Here is a 17,992-nt window from a genome sequence, read left to right as displayed (position 1 = left end):
ATCAATGGAGCTATTGAGTACTTGATCTGTGGAGCTATAAAGTACTTGATCAATGAAGCTATAAAGTACTTGATCAGTGGAGCTATAGATTACTTGATCAATTGAGCTATAGAGTACTTGGTCAATTGAGCTATAGAAAACTTGATCAGTGGAGCTATAGATTACTTGATCAATTGAGCAATAGAGTACATGATCAGTGGAGCTATAGAGTACTTGATCAGTGGAGCTATAGATTATTTGATCAATTGAGCTATAGAGTACTTGATCAATTGAGCTATAGAGTACTTGATCAGTGGAACTATAGAGTACTTGATCAGTGGAGCTATAGAGTACTTGATCAATTGAGCAATAGAGTACTTGATCAATTGAGCGATAGAGTACTTGATCAATTGAGCAATTAAGTACTTGATCAATTGAGCAATAGAGTACTTGATCAATTGAGCTATAGAGTACTTGATCAGTGGAGCTATAGATTACTTGATCAGTGGAGCTATAGAGTACCTGATCAATGGATCTATAGAGTATTTGGTCAATTGAGTTATAGAGTACTTGATCAATGAAGCTATAGAGTACTTGATCCATGAAGCTATAGAGTACTTGGTCAATTGAGCTACAGAGTACTTGATCAATGTAGATATAGAGTACTAGATCAATAGAGCTATAGAGTACTTGATCAATGGAGCTATAGAGTACTTGATCAATGGAGCTATTGACAGTGGCGTAGCATCCATGGCGCGAAGGGGCTCAATGAACCCGGGCCCACGACCATTAGGGGCCCACTGCGCTTGGGCCCATGACTCTTGACTTGTTGAGAACTTGGGGGTGACACCAAAGTGAAAAAATAAATTCACTTCTTGTAAAAAACGATAAAAAATAGAATTTAAAAAGCTCCCTCAAAATTCCTGAACGTTGTATCACAAATTAATATTAACTTTAAAACCAGTGTTTGAAGCTTGAATGTAAGGATTTGCTTTCCATCAAGTTTTGTAAATTGTAATGGTGGCTAACCCTAATCGTTCGTTCGAGCTGACAAATGTTTCCATATCGGCCCATTCTTTTTCTTTATCTTGTCTGTTCATAAAACCATTTGGTAGTAGTACAGGAATAGGGAGGGGGGATGGGGAGAGTTTGGTTAAGAAACAGGGATGTCCTGAATGTCAATAATTAAAATTTCGATGCAGCTGCAAATTATTCAATATTCTCAAAGCTCAATATGTTTTATTTTGTTTTGTATTTAAAATATGTAATATCATCATTTCCGGTTGCCTATAATCTTGGATCTTTTTATTTCCAATCTTAGCGTTCAGGCTGATCTGTCAGCTGGTAAACGCACCAACAAAATCATTAACTAGGAACAATTTTGGATCTTTGCTCTTTGTAATAAACATGAAAATCTTATCTTGTTTTGACCACTCGCTAATGCTCCTATATCGGCGACTATGACTTTATAATTGATGAACTCAATCGGATATATTACAATGATCATGAACTATATACAACTTCTCAATAACCTTGACTGCTCAACAGTATTATATGCTCGTATATCTGCGACAATGAATTTATAATAATAATTATAATAAGCCCAACAGATTCAAAACGAGATAATTGATCTGTTTGGCAATGCAGTTCTGGAAAATATACCGGTACTATAGGATATCAATTCTGTACCATTTATCTGTATCTTTGATATCAAATTCGTATTATTTGTTTGATACTGTTTAGTGATCTCCGTTGACGGAACATGCAAATAGAAATTAGATAGTCATTTCTAGGTTTTCATATATGTGAGTATCAAGTCAAACGTGAGCATAATTTGCTGAACAAATGCTCCAAGTAATTAAAGAAAAAAAACATTTATTCTTAAATAAACTACTAGGCTAAAGCTATGAAGATGCTTCCAATATGATTGGATACTAGAATGGCCTTTCGGCATTGTTTCATCGCTCGCGCATCTATATATATATAATTCTCTTCGTGGCTCAAGAGTTTGGACGAGAAGAAGAAGTAAAGGAAAGATCACTCTTTTATTTCTGCGGATAGAGCTACCCCCACGAAAAAACAAGAGGGGGGGGGGAGAACAAGTATTCAACGGTCACTACGGATGGCTGCCTGGTCGGGCGGTTTGCGCGCTGGACTGTTGTTTGGATTTATCAAACCCTGCCCGCTCCCATCCCCCTTCGTCCTTCAACTCTGAAGGAACATCTGAAACATGTAAAACATTTTACAAGCAAACATTTTACAAACGCTAAATAACAGCGCCGGACTTAACCATTGTGACCAAGAAGTCATGGAAAGAGAACAAGTAATCTACTATGTATATTCACCCGTCACTACATAGCAGAGCCGGACTTAATCATTGTGGAGCCCTATTCGAAACGGATTTAACGGGGCCAAGTTTGGGTAGGGAAGCGGATAATAAGTGAAATTTAAGAGTTTGTATTAGAAAATAAATTCGTCTATGCATTTTATTCATTCTTTACTACGTACAGAATTACTTTACGAGCTTTGCGTGTAGCAAAGTCATACAGTATATCATAATAATTCTGTTTCCTACATAGATCACGCTCAATAGCAAGAATTATCAAATGTTTCAATCAATCGTTGAGAATTGTTGACCTCAAGTAATTCTTCATTAGTTTGAGGTGCGAGAAGCTTCTTTCACCAGATTGCACAATTACGGCTAATGTATATACATTATAAACCTGGTGGTGGCACAAATGGGGGTAGTGGTGTGAGTGTAGTCAGCCGACGCAAATCGCCCCAGGCCAGCGCTAGACGAGCGGTCAACCGTGACGAGCTACGACGGTCAGCCGAGTCGAGTGTCAACATGACGGTTCGGGAAGGATCGCCGTCGTGAACAGAGCTCGGGAGCGTCACGAGTGACGTAGTCATGTGACGAAGCTAGAAACGACCAGCGACGTTCTGTCCGGTTCTAGAAGGCCAGCAGGGACCCTATATAAAGAGCGGAGGTGCCGCAGTCAAGACGGTTCACGTCAGAAGGTTCATGACAGGGCTCAGAACACGGTTGACTACAGCACAGTTCAACGGTGTGGTTCTGTACGGAGCATTACGACGGTTCAGTGCGGAGTACTGTCAAGTACAGTTGAGACGATGGCGTCTTGATCTTGGTCTGCGATCGAGTCCGACACAACGAGCCTAGTGTGTAAAGTCAGTCCTGAACTGTTGAACCCAGTGCAAGCCCGGAACGAGACGGAGAGGCCAGTGCAAGAGTTGATACGGCGGTACGGTGTTATCGGAGAGATATTTGTACAGTCTTGTGTTACGTGCTGCCAATTGTACAGTATTGGCTGTTATTTATTCAGCTATTAAAGTGGTACGTCACTTTGGAGCCCTGAGTTGTCAAGTTCTTTAAGTTGGTGGTGTATGGTGCAGTTTGCAGAGAGCCTGGATAGTGAGATTCGTAACAACTGTTGTCAGAAGTGGGATCGATCGGAATCGGATAGGAACGGATCTACTATGGCTCGTCTGAAACTGCTGCACGAACTTGAATTTAGAGAGCTGAGGCGAGAACTGCGTGAACGAGGGCTGAAGAATGGGGGAAAGAAGGAAACTTTACAAGCACGCCTCCGAAAAGACATTGTGGAAGAAGGGGAAGATCCGGACACATATCTGTTTGAAATTAAAACAACTTTAGGAGAGCTCTTGCACCAACAGCTAGATGACTGGAGGGAAGAGTTGCGGGCTATGAATACGACATTGAAGAAGTCCAACGAAAAGACCTGTACCAAGCTTGAAAAGATTTATATCTCGGTGAAGGAAGTGACGAGCCCCGTGGTGAAAACGATGGACGTGGTGGAAGTACGACCAAAGAGACTTGAAAGATAAAGGAGCTGCGCCATCGTTAAACAATGAACTACTACCCACCCAAAGCTTTGAAGAAATATGCAGTGACAACGGCAATGCTGATGAAGGTGGTGCATCCTGTGAATCCGAAAACAAGGAGTACAGACCTGTGGAGCCGAAAGAGACAGATGAAGAGACAATGGAAGCTGCCCATAGTTCGAACGAATCTTGTGCTGAAGCTTTACCTGATATGAGCGCCTCAAACAGCAAGACAGATCAAGAGAACGCTGAATCTGCCTACAAGCCTGTTGCTGAGGGACGTTTAAATGATGAAAGCTACCAGCGAAGGTGGGACCCTACTGACGCTTGCCCAGATTCTAAGACCAGCGAGAGAAGCCCTGATGGTGACCATAAGAACCCAATGAAAGCTGACGAAGCTGTTGAGGGACATTTGCAAGCTGAGATATACCAGCCAAGTCCGGACCCAACAGACGTTGGTCCAGCTGCCAAGACTGGAGATGAAAATCCTGATGGTGGTGCAGAGAATTCAAGGAAGCCGGACGTTGAAGTTGATGGACATTTGCAAGATGAAAGTCATCGACTAGGTCTGAAACCAACAGGCGATCGGCCCGATGCTGAGACGAGAGAGAGAGGTCCTGATGATGGTGAAGGAAGCCGAATGAAACCTGAGGCCGAAGATGAAGTTGAGTGTTACCAACCTGCCCCACGAGCATGCCCTCCAGACACGGCTGAAGATGATGACTTGTCCAAACCATTCCCAGTCCTGTAGATTTGAAACCTATCCCAGTCCTTCTCCGCGAAGCCCTATGAAGTCACCTTTTTGGTCAACGATCTTGGTATCCCCAGCACTTACATCCTATACCTCCCGATGTGCCAAGCGGCTGCCCTCAATACCGATGGACAAGAGAGCGATGCGACCACGATCACTGCAGCCACATGAAGACCAACTGGCGGAGTAGAAAAAGAAGGCGACTTTTGTTGAGTGCAACATGGATGACGATGCGATCACGACATCGATGCAAGTACTTTCAAGTACAGTTGAGACGACTGGCGTCTTGATCTTGGTCTGCGATCGAGTCCGACACAACGAGCCTAGTGTGTGAAGTCAGTCCTGAACTGTTGAACCCAGTGCAAGCCCGGAACGAGACGGAGAGGCCAGTGCAAGAGTTGATACGGCGGTACGGTGTTATCGGAGAGATATTTGTACAGTCTTGTGTTACGTGCTGCCAATTGTACAGTATTGGCTGTTATTTATTCAACTATTAAAGTGATACGTCACTTTGGAGCCCTGAGTTATCAAGTTCTTTAAGTTGGTGGTGTATGGTGCAGTTTGCAGAGAGCCTGGATAGTGAGATTCGTAACAGTTTTATACCGTTTTTATTTATCGCGCGTAGGATAGGAGTTTTCCATATTGAATGACACCCCAAAATAGCAATTTTTGTGTTTATATTCCGTATATTTTAAGGACTTTTTCATATCTTTTGAAATTTCGTGAGATTTCCAGGAGCTCCTGGTAGATAGACAGGAGAGCGCGGGAAATCTGTTTTAAGTTATAAAATGGTTTAATTTAATAATTTATTCACCTGAATTAGTGTGGGTCCTATGAAGGTGCAGGTCATCTAAAGGTGCGGGGCCCACTGCGGTAGCATAGGTTTCAGTGGCCTAAGACAGGGCCCTGCAAAATAGCGGTCGACTAATTAAGAAATAGATGCACTGGTTTCTTACTTTGCTACTTAGAAGGCCAGAGAAATGTTCAGTAAATAAATATTCGATCTATTTACTGTTAAATAATGGACGTAGAACTAGATACTAGTTTGTATCAATGTTTCAAAGCGTGACACCTAGAAGTGTTTTAGGAATGTAAATGTGTAGCATGGGAACTAGAACTCATAAAACATTTCTTTTTATATTTGAAACTCCGTTAACTCGTTTCTTTCTGTTCAAAAATTGTACAAACATTGACTTTTAATTCGTGTTGGAGTTCTAACAGAGTCAATCGTAATACGATTATTAAAAAGCTACTCTACTTGTATTGGAATGTCTTTTGGTCAATGTACCGATACATTCAGATTACTCAACTGTTTTGTCATACATCGTATTCATCTTTTTGGGGGAGGGGTCCACCAATATATTCTTGAACCCGCGCCCACGGGTATCATGCTACGCCACTGGCTATAGAGTACTTGTTCAATGGAGCTATAGAGTACCTAATCAGTGGGGAAACTGATACAAGCCAATTGGCATCAATTGGCTTCTTCCCTAGTGCTATTAGAGCATGGAATGGGTTGCCTGAGCTAGCCAGGAAAACCAGTGACTTGGCAGAATTTAAGTCATTGGCTAATATGCATGACTAAATGCATGACGCGTAGGACGTAATCACCTTCTTTTTTGAAGTAACGTCTGTATTATATAAGATAAGATAAGATAGAAGGCCAGTGAAATGTTCCTAAACATTCTGCGCACCGTCCTGTCGAGTTGGACTGGACTAGAAGAGCTTGGTGGGTGCAAGCTCACTGAATAGACTTGCACTAGTAAAGCAGTATATCACTGAATAGACTTGCACTAGTGAAGCAGTATATCACTGAATAGAATTGCACTAGTGAAGAAGTATATCACTGAATAGACTTGCACTAGTGAAGCAGTATATCACGGAATAGACTTGCACTAGTGAGGCAGTATATCACTGAATAGACTTGCACTAGTGAAGCAGTATATCACTGAATAGACTTGCACTAGTGAAGCAGTATATCAATGAATAGACTTGCAATAGTAAAGCAGTATATCACTGAATAGACTTGCACTAGTGAAGCAGTATATCACTGAATAGAATTGCACTAGTGAAGCAGTATATCACTGAATAGACTTGCACTAGTGAAGCAGTATATCACTGAATAGACATGTACTAGTGAAGCAGTATATCACTGAATAGACTTGTACTAGTGAAGCAGTATATCACTGAATAGACTTGCACTAGTGAAGAAGTATATCACTGAATAGACTTGCACTAGTGAAGCAGTATATCACTGAATAGACTTGCACTAGTGAAGCAGTATACCACTGAATAGACTTGCACTAGTGAAGCAGTATATCACTGAATAGACTTGCACTAGTGAAGCAGTATATCACTGAATAGACTTGCACTAGTGAGGCAGTATATCACTGAATAGACTTGCACTAGTGAAGCAGTATATCACTGAATAGACTTGCACTAGTGAAGCAGTATATCACTGAATAGACTTGCACTAGTGAAGCAGTATATCACTGAATAGACTTGCACTAGTGAAGCAGTATATCACTGAATAGACTTGCACTAGTGAAGCAGTATACCACTGAATAGACTTGCACTAGTGAAGCAGTATATCACTGAATAGATTTGCACTAGTGAAGCAGTATATCACTGAATAGACCTGCACTAGTGAAGCAGTATATCACTGAATAGACTTGCAATAGTAAAGCAGTATATTAGTGAATAGACTACTTGCACTAGTGAAGAAGTATAGCACTGAATAGACTACTTGCAATAGTAAAGCAGTATATTAGTGAATAGACTACTTGCACTAGTGAAGCAGTATTTCACTGAATAGACTACTTGCAATAGTAAAGCAGTATATTAGTGAATAGACTACTTGCACTAGTAAAGCAGTATATTAGTGAATAGACTACTTGCACTAGTGAAGCAGTATTTCACTGAATAGACTACTTGCTATAGTAAAGCAGTATATTAGTGAATAGACTACTTGCACTAGTGAAGCAGTATTTCACTGAATAGACTACTTGCAATAGTAAAGCAGTATATTAGTGAATAGACTACTTGCACTAGTGAAGCAGTATATCACTGAATAGACTACTTGCAATAGTAAAGCAGTATATTAGTGAATAAACTACTTGCAATAGTAAAGCAGTATATTAGTGAATAAACTACTTGCAATAGTAAAGCAGTATATTAGTGAATAAACTACTTGCAATAGTAAAGCAGTATATCACTGAATAAACTACTTGCAATAGTGAAGCAGCATATGAAACATATACAATGAGAATTTATATACCATTGTCAGCTTATAAGGAGGAATCGAATAAAATAACAACTTTATGTTTTATGTTTATTAACATGTTACGTTTATTATCCAGTTAACTATGTATCAAGTTAACTATGTATCAAGTTAACTATGTATCAAGGCCTATGTAATTTTACAGACAAAAAGTATTTTCGCAAAGTTCGCTAGTCAAGTAACCTTTTTTCCCCTGCAATTTCATCCTTAAGGACATTGTGGCACTAGACCTTGGGAATCTTCAAGTGGCCAGTGTAACACAGTGTCCGATGTAATAGTACTGTCAGTTTGTCACGTGACTCCATCTCACCATCAGAAGACATGTCAGAACGTCCATGTTAGATTGAGTTCAGCCATAGACTACTGGTCAGTACATCAAATCTTGTTAGTAGTTTCTTAAGTAAAGGTCAGTGTTCTAGCCCTAGTCAGTAAATCGAATCTGATCAATAACAGTTAGGTCAATAGATTTCATAAGACTTCTACAGGCAGATTGAAGCCTCTTTCTTTAATTGATCAATCAATACCGGTACCGTGCTTTAATTAAGTCTAGAGTAATGCAGTGACGTAGCTAGGGTGGGGGAGGAGGGGGGAGAATTTGAAGATCCCCCGGGCACCCACTTGAGGGGGGGGGGCCCAAATGAGTGTCCGAATTTTGTTTTTAAATTAATTAAATATTACGTCACTGTCATGTAGTCTTATTTTCACGTTGTTATATAAGTTAGTGCCCCTGTTGTATGTATTCCACACAGATTATTAACTCTTTCCGGCGAGGTTTCTCTCAATTTGAAGGAGTAACTTCCATAGCGCTGACTGGTGCCGTGTTACTCTCAGGAAGTAACTTGGTATACAGGGTAGTTTATTTCATCATCTTTATCATTTAAGAAGAAAGCTGACAAGAGCACTGAAAACAAAGGACACCATGAACGTGTCGAAGAAAAGTATCACTATTCAGATAATTCATACAGAGATGCAGCAATCGAAGAAGTGAAAATGTCTCTTGATGAGAGAAGTAGTGCTGAAGAGACTCTAGGAGAATACATTTTACCACAGTCAGAAAAAACATCTGAAGCAAGTGATGAGTCAAGTGATGGTCTTCCAAATTCACTTTCTCCAGAAGTGGAAGAAGCTGTAATTAAGTACAAAGACTTTGGATAGATCCAGCCTGGAATTTCAACTGAGGAACTGCGAGCAAAGATTGTGTTAAAGGGGAGCTTATTTCCCAAAACAAAGATGAACGGTATTTGTTTCGAGTAGAGTTTACCCAAAATAAATCATGAAGTTTGGCATCATGGGTGAAATCTACAACCGATCTTGGCTCCTCTTCTCTCCACACTTGGGACGTCTGCTTTCTTTTGCATGTGTTCTGTTTTCTGAGGCATTAGTAAAGACATCTAGTGCATTGAGCAAACCTGGAGTTGGTTTCACCAAATGGAAGAAACCTGAGAGACTGAAAGAACAAGAAGGAGTCCACCACAGACACGCTCTTTTGAAGAGGAAGTTAGAAGAAGAAATGCTTAAGGCAGAACCAGATGAACTGTCACGTATGTTTCATGCGCAAATTTTGAGAAATCAGTAGCATTAGAGAGATATTCTGAAACGTGCACGAAATTTAAAAGATGCTAGGAAGTTCACAGGTTTGGGTGAATTCAAGTTTCTTGTGACCACGTACGCTTGAGTTTGTTTTTGCTATGTACTTAATTGCTGCTGCTACACGTTTCAGAATATCTCTCCAATGCTACTGATTTTTCCAAATTTGCGCATGAAACTTTATAAGAGTTACACAATTAGATAGAGCCATTGTTTGCTTAGTCATGCCTAACGGCTGTCTGTGTCGGCTCTATTGAAGTTGTTAGTGAATGGATGCTGCGAGGTGGGGGAGGGGCTAGCTAGGGCTTGTGACCTTTGACCACTGGTGTGGTAATTTGCATACTGGCGAAATGACTCTGGATCAGAAGAATGTTGTTTTTTTTGACATGCCGATGGTCTAGACGTTAAGTTCGCTTGGTGCGTTATCGCTAGGAGGTGATGTCGAATCGAGATTCACGGGTTCGAGCCTCGGTCTGGCCTGCAGAAACAGATTCCAAAGGCTGGAAAACCATGTGGACACCTTTGGGTTTCTTCTTGAACTAAGACATTTTTTGGAGTCTACGGATGATGAAACGCTGTTGAAAAACTGTTCTACTTTTTCCTGTTTGATGATATACAGGCAAATCGCTTGTTCAATGATGTCATTGATGCACGAGCACTTTTCATCAACAAAGCAGTGCCACAATCAACAATTGACATATTGAGGAAGCTGGTTTTATATGGTAATGATGTCTGCTCAAACCTAGCTCAGGTCACATTCATTGCGTTATGTAAGAGATTATTCTTAAAGCTCAAGTTCATCAAAAACTATCTCAGGAGCACAATGACGCAAGAAAGGCTTAGCAGCATGACTTTAATGTCAGTGGAGTCACAAGACACTATCGATGTAGATGATGTTATAGATTTCTTTGCTGCACAGAAAGCACGATGTAAAAGCCATATGAATTGAGATTTGTCACTTGTGCATTATTTCGACAATAAACAACGGTATTATTCGTTAATTTTACTGATATACTGTATCAATTTGAATGTAGGCTTATGTATTAATTAAGTACATTATTTCATGTCATGATGTCAAATGTCAAAATGCAAGGAGCCCCCAAAAAGGTCAATCCCCCCGGCCCCCAAATCTCTAGCTACGCCCCTGGAGTAATGTCCAAGGCGTCCACTGGAGTCGCAATAAAGTATGTGCAAGGCCATGAAACGAGATAAATACAAAAAATAAAAGACATCAAAATACAGTTTCAATTAAACTAAGACTTTTGGTTATTCGCTTTCCAGCAACTCACCACATACATTTATTCCATTCATTCAAAGTAGCGTATAATTACTTTGGAGATTTCAAAAAGAAAAGAGTTCCACGATCTCGTGTGATTAACAGCAATTATTAATTGACCAGGTTTCCGGGTTGGCGCTTTTATGTTACCTAATGAATCTATTTATAATTGACGAGGAAAACAAAACAAAAGGCAAAGAAAAAAAGTAGAAAAAAAAAATGGGGGGGGGGGGAATCTATTAAGGAAAAAAATGAGCCCCAGTATCCATTCAAACTGTTGTCTCATTTCCGGTTACATTATTCGTCTGCTAAATTCAATAAAAAAGGAACGAAATATTTTATAAAACAATTACAATTACTTTCAATTTCCAGTATTTTGTGTGTGCGCGATTATGTGTTTGTATCACTGGCGGATCCGGGGGGGGGGGCGGTAGGGGCGATAGCCCCCCCCTCACTCGCCCCCCCCCCCCCCATAGAATTCACACAATTTGTATACGAATTTATTACTCATGTTAATAATATATACTAATTATTTATATTTCAACCTATTTTTAGATTATTTCGCCCCCCCCCTCTCTAGTATGTTGTATGACTATGTTTTGTTTTTTGTGAGACTGTTTGTTTATAGATGTGTGTGTGTGTGTTAGTGAGTGTGCTCAAACCTGTGTGTCTGATCTAGTTTGACGTGTACACATCTGAATAGACATACTCAAAGGTTAAATCGAATCTACAAATGAAATTTCAAATCAACAACATTCAATGAAACAAGATTATAAAAAGAGTTTGTGTTATCCTCAAACTTCGAGGCCGCCCACACCGCATCTGCCCATAGACAAGGAATATTGTTTTGATTGTTTAAAGTATTTCACTCTAAAACAAATGTGACAACCAATTATTAATAATAAAAATGTTTTAAATTTTGGCAAGAAAACGACATGTAATATGTCATAAGAGCGTTCGAAAAATTATTGGCGTTTTTTTTTTAAACGGAAAACAAACTTCGCAAACGTATTTTCGATAATGCGGTTTCTAAGTAATTACACTGATTTTTTTGGCTAAAAGAGAAATTATATTTCCAATAGATTTCTGCGGGTTGTCTTTTCGACTTCAACGTGACAGACCATCAGACAGATGACACAAAACTAATAGCCGGAAGGGGGGGATCGGGGATTGAACTCGAGCTGCATTGATAGCGGAGTTATTTTCGCTCAATGCCTAATCACAGCACAGCACAATCCGCTGCCCCCAACAGGTCCACAAAAGATATTAGACCAGAGCGCACGGAGCATGCAAAAACATCAGAGCCGGAGGGCATGAGGAAACGTAATAGAGGAGGCCCCTAATTATTTTCAAAATTTATTGCCAACCAATAAAATTAATTCTATTGTGGAGGCCCCTCTCTTGCGGATACCCCGGGGAAATAGCCCCGCCAACCATCCCCCAAATCCCGCCAAGATGTTGAATGTTGTACACTTCTTACCTGTGTACTATAGATTTACTCCTGAGATAGTCTAGAGCGAAGGCCAGTTCAGCCAGGTACAGCTGCAGGTGCTGCTCTGTGAACTGTAGCTCTTCCTGCATGTGATAACGTAAGTCACCTCCAAGTAACAAGTCCACAACCTGGGGAATATTTTACATAGGCTAGTGACAAGTCCACAACCTGGGGAAAATTTTACATAGGCTAGTGACAAATCCACAACCTGGGGAATATTTTACATAGGCTAGTGACAAATCCACAACCTGGGGAATATATTACATAGGCTAGTGACAAGTCCACAACCTGGGGAATATATTACATAGGCTAGTGACAAGTCCACAACAATAAAACAAGTTAAAGTACTCACCGTAAAAATATCTTCTTCATCTTGAAAACAATATAACAAATTAAACATATCTTCTTCATCTTGAAAACAATACCACAAGTTAAAGTACTCACCATAAACATATCTTCTTCATCTTGAAAACAATACCACAAGTTAAAGTACTCACCATAAACATATCTTCTTCATCTTGAAAACAATACCACAAGTTGACTATGAAGACGTGATCCACTTTTCTGAGTATCTCCACTTCTTTGATAACGTTGTTGATAGCGTCTTGTTGAATGCAGGCAGCTTTGTTCATGTACTTCATAGCGAACATTAACTTACTGTCTTTCTTTTGGACAATACACACCTGGGGGAAGAGAGAGAGAGAGGGTGAAGAGAGGATATCAAGTAAACAAGGGAATCTGTACGCAAAGTAGATTGTGGATGTTCTACAGTTTAACTATGTCCGTCGTGTCTGTGGCGTGTTGTATGCGCTAGTTTAACTATGTCCGTCGTGTCTGGGCGTGTTGTATGCGCTAGTTTAACTATGTCCGTCGTGTCTGGGCGTGTTGTATGCGCTAGTTTAACTATGTCCGTCGTGTCTGGGCGTGTTGTATGCGCTAGTTTAACCATGTCCGTCGTGTCTGTGGCGTGTTGTATGCGCTAGTTTAACTATGTCCGTCGTGTCTGTGTCGTGTTGTATGCGCTAGTTTAACTATGTCCGTCGTGTCTGTGGCGTGTTGTATGCGCTAGTTTAACTATGTCCGTCGTGTCTGTGGCGTGTTGTATGCGCTAGTTTAACTATGTCCGTCGTGTCTGTGGCGTGTTGTATGAGCTTTGTCGTCTCGATGGTCCCGGGCTCGAACTCTGCCATCCGTCATCCCCCGCCTCCGTGTGGGCAAGATTGTTTTATTTTAAGGAACATCCGAAACAAGTACAAGAAGCACAAAGTGTAGAGTTCCGTGTCAGTTAAACGTGGGCTTACGAAGTAGAGAGTTCCGTGTCAGTTAAATGTGGGCTTACAAAGTAGAGAGTTCCGTGTCAGTTAAATGTGGGCTTACAAAGTAGAGAGTTCCGTGTCAGTTAAATGTGGGCTAACAAAGTAGAGAGTTCCGTGTCAGTTAAATGTGGGCTAACAAAGTAGAGAGTTCCGTGTCAGTTAAATGTGCTCTAACAAAGTAGAGAGTTCCGTGTCAGTTAAATGTGGGCTTACAAAGTAGAGAGTTCCGTGTCAGTTAAATATGGGCTTACAAAGTAGAGAGTTCCGTGTCAGTTAAATGTGCTCTAACAAAGTAGAGAGTTCCGTGTCAGTTAAATGTGGGCTTACAAAGTAGAGAGTTCCGTGTCAGTTAAATATGGGCTTACAAAGTAGAGAGTTCCGTGTCAGTTAAATGTGGGCTTACAAAGTAGAGAGTTCCGTGTCAGTTAAATGTGGGCTAACAAAGTAGAGAGTTCCGTGTCAGTTAAATGTGGGCTAACAAAGTAGAGAGTTCCGTGTCAGTTAAATATGGGCTTACAAAGTAGAGAGTTCCGTGTCAGTTAAATGTGGGCTAACAAAGTAGAGAGTTCCGTGTCAGTTAAACGTGGGCTTACAAAGTAGAGAGTTCCGTGTCAGTTAAATGTGGGCTTACAAAGTAGAGAGTTCCGTGTCAGTTAAACGTGGGCTTACAAAGTTGAGAGTTCCGTGTCAGTTAAATGTGGGCTAACAAAGTAGAGAGTTCCGTGTCAGTTAAATATGGGCTTACAAAGTAGAGAGTTCCGTGTCAGTTAAATATGGGCTTACAAAGTAGAGAGTTCCGTGTCAGTTAAATGTGGGCTAACAAAGTAGAGAGTTCCGTGTCAGTTAAACGTGGGCTTACAAAGTAGAGAGTTCCGTGTCAGTTAAATGTGGGCTTACAAAGTAGAGAGTTCCGTGTCAGTTAAATGTGGGCTTACAAAGTAGAGAGTTCCGTGTCAGTTAAATGTGGGCTTACAAAGTAGAGAGTTCCGTGTCAGTTAAATGTGGGCTTACAAAGTAGAGAGTTCCGTGTCAGTTAAATATGGGCTTACAAAGTAGAGAGTTCCGTGTCAGTTAAATATGGGCTTACAAAGTAGAGAGTTCCGTGTCAGTTAAATGTGGGCTTACAAAGTAGAGAGTTCCGTGTCAGTTAAACGTGGGCTTACAAAGTAGAGAGTTCCGTGTCAGTTAAATGTGGGCTTACAAAGTAGAGAGTTCCGTGTCAGTTAAATGTGGGCTTACAAAGTAGAGAGTTCCGTGTCAGTTAAACGTGGGCTTACAAAGTAGAGAGTTCCGTGTCAGTTAAACGTGGGCTTTCAAAGTAGAGATTTCCGTGTCAGTTAAATGTGGGCTTACAAAGTAGAGAATTCCGTGTCAGTTAAACGTGGGCTTACAAAGTAGAGAGTTCCGTGTCAGTTAAACGTGGACTTACAAAGTAGAGAATTCCCTGTCAGTTAAATGTGGGCTTACAAAGTAGAGAATTCCGTGTCAGTTAAACGTGGGCTTACAAAGTAGAGAATTCCCTGTCAGTTAAATGTGGGCTTATAATTGGGCTTCATAGTATTAAAGAAGTGTTCATATAGTCCTATAGCCTACGTATAGCAGGAATTAATAAATATACAGACATTTAGAAATGTCTACATTGGAGAGCTGGTTCCGTGAGGCAGTTATTGCCGGAAGTGATAAGTGATAAAATGCCTTCTAATGGCATGCGTCTCAGATGGCATCTGACAACCAGTCCTCCTTCAAATGTGGCTCAGGTGGCCTCTGACAACCAGTCGTCCTTCAAATGTGGCTCAGATGGCCTCTCACAACCAGTCCTCTTTCAAATGTGGCTCAAATCCTGTGCAAGGTTTCATTTCTGCGCTGTTACATCTGGTTCGTGTCAATTAATTATTGATCTCTTCGTCGCCTGTCAATTAGTGTGCTTAGAAAAGTCGATTGATTATCTCTGTACCAGTATCTTAATGACCTTGACGAGTCTAAGAAGTTACCTCTGATTGTTTTATATTTCTAGAGTTATCCACCCATAATTGACAGTGATCGATTGATCTATGTCGGCTATGTGCCCTAGTGTTCAGAGGATTTCTATTCTTACTTTGATTGTAACTGTCTCCATGTTTTTCTAAGTTTCTTTAAAGTGTCTGTGTGTCTGTGCATGAATGTATAAGTGCCTTTAAAGTGTCCGTGTGTCTGTGCATGAATGTTTAAGTGTCTTTGAAGTGTCTGTGCATGAATGTTTAAGTGTCTTTGAAGTGTCTGTGCATGAATGTATAAGTGTCTTTGAAGTGTGTGTGTGTCTGTGCATGAATGTATAAGTGTCTTTAAAGTGTCTGTGCATGAATGTATAAGTGCCTTTAAAGTGTCCGTGTGTCTGTGCATGAATATATATGAATATTTAAAGTGTCTGTGTGTCTGTGCATGAATGTTTAAGTGTCTTTGAAGTGTCTGTGCATGAATGTATAAGTGTCTTTAAAGTGTATGTGTGTCTGTGCATGAATGTATAAGTGTCTTTAAAGTGTATGTGTGTCTGTGCATGAATGTATAAGTGTCTTTAAAGTGTCTGTGTGTCTATGCATGAATATATAAGTGTCTTTAAAGTGTCTGTGCATGAATGTATAAGTGTCTTTAAAGTGTCTGTGCATGAATGTATAAGTGTCTTTGAAGTGTATGTGTGTCTGTGCATGAATGTATAAGTGTCTTTAAAGTGTCTGTGTGTCTGTGCATGAATATATAAGTGTCTTTAAAGTGTCTGTGTACATGGCATTGCTCTGCTTGTAAATCATAACCCTTAGTTCTAACCTAATAACCCTAGTTCCAACCAAACCCTTAGTTCTAACCTAATAACCCTAGTTTCAAACAAACCCTTAGTTCTACTCTAACCCTTAGTTCTAACAAAACCCTTAAAAAACAATTAGTTCTAATCTAGCCCTTAGTTCTTATTGTAATCTTTAAAAAAAAAAGACTTACTTTTCCAAAACTTCCTTTTCCAATGGCTCTTAGTATTTGAAAGTGATCAAAGTTAACTGTAAAGTAAGAGACCAAAGATGAGACACATGATTGAAATAGATTTGGTTGGGGAAGAGTTTCATTAAGAAACAAATCAGTGTCTGAAGAGAAATCATTCATGAGACACAAACATAGCAGCGATCATTCACATCGTTCTCTCTGTCTATAGACATACAACATAGATGCACATTCCCATCGTTCTCTCTGTCTATAGACATACAACATAGATGCACATTCACATCGTTCTCTGTGTCTTTAGACATACAACATAGATGCACATTCACATCGTTCTCTGTGTCTATAGACATACAACATAGATGCACATTCACATCGTTCTCTCTGTCTATAGACATACAACATAGATGCACATTCACATCGTTCTCTCTGTCTATAGACATACAACATAGATGCACATTCACATCGTTCTCTCTGTCTATAGACATACAACATAGATGCACATTCACATCGTTCTCTGTGTCTATAGACATACAACATAGATGCACATTCACATCGTTCTCTCTGTCTATAGACATACAACATAGATGCACATTCCCATCGTTCTCTCTGTCTATAGACATACAACATAGATGCACATTCACATCGTTCTCTCTGTCTATAGACATACAATATAGATGCACATTCACATCGTTCTCTGTGTCTATAGACATACAACATAGATGCACATTCACATCGTTCTCTCTGTCTATAGACATACAACATAGATGCACATTCCCATCGTTCTCTCTGTCTATAGACATACAACATAGATGCACATTCACATCGTTCTCTGTGTCTATAGACATACAACATAGATGCACATTCACATCGTTCTCTCTGTCTATAGACATACAACATAGATGCACATTCACATCGTTCTTTCTGTCTATAGACATACAACATAGATGCACATTCCCATCGTTCTCTGTCTATAGACATACAACATAGATGCACATTCCCATCGTTCTCTCTGTCTATAGACATACAACATAGATGCACATTCACATCGTTCTCTGTCTATAGACATACAACATAGATGCACATTCCCATCGTTCTCTGTGTCTATAGACATACAACATAGATGCACATTCACATCGTTCTCTGTCTATAGACATACAACATAGATGCACATTCCCATCGTTCTCTGTGTCTATAGACATACAACATAGATGCACATTCCCATCGTTCTCTGTGTCTATAGACATACAACATAGATGCACATTCACATCGTTCTCTCTGTCTATAGACATACAACATAGATGCATATTCCCATCGTTCTCTGTCTATAGACATACAACATAGATGCACATTCACATCGTTCTCTGTCTATAGACATACAACATAGATGCACATTCCCATCGTTCTCTGTGTCTATAGACATACAACATAGATGCACATTCACATCGTTCTCTCTGTCTATAGACATACAACATAGATGCACATT

General features: G+C 40.1%; 1 protein-coding gene across 5 annotated transcripts in view; it reads right to left on the bottom strand.

Annotated features, from left to right (window-relative positions):
* LOC106052352 (serine/threonine-protein kinase 32A-like) overlaps positions 1–17,992 on the bottom strand; it is a 57,545-nt gene that overhangs the window by 14,106 nt on the left and 25,447 nt on the right. For 4 of the 5 annotated variants that reach the window (XM_056039680.1, XM_056039673.1, XM_056039685.1 and 1 more), the window contains 3 exons: positions 16,513–16,568; positions 12,727–12,912; positions 12,218–12,357 (listed from right to left, as the gene is read on the bottom strand). In XM_056039680.1, coding sequence (XP_055895655.1) covers positions 12,218–12,357; positions 12,727–12,912; positions 16,513–16,568 — 382 coding nt within the window. The remainder of the gene's footprint in view (positions 1–12,217; positions 12,358–12,726; positions 12,913–16,512; positions 16,569–17,992) is intronic. The other variant, XM_056039665.1, reaches the window with a different exon arrangement.

This window comes from Biomphalaria glabrata, chromosome 1 (genome assembly GCF_947242115.1).
Source record: "Biomphalaria glabrata chromosome 1, xgBioGlab47.1, whole genome shotgun sequence".
Taxonomy (NCBI): Eukaryota; Metazoa; Mollusca; class Gastropoda; family Planorbidae; genus Biomphalaria; species Biomphalaria glabrata.
This window is presented reverse-complemented; position numbering and strand designations above follow the sequence as displayed.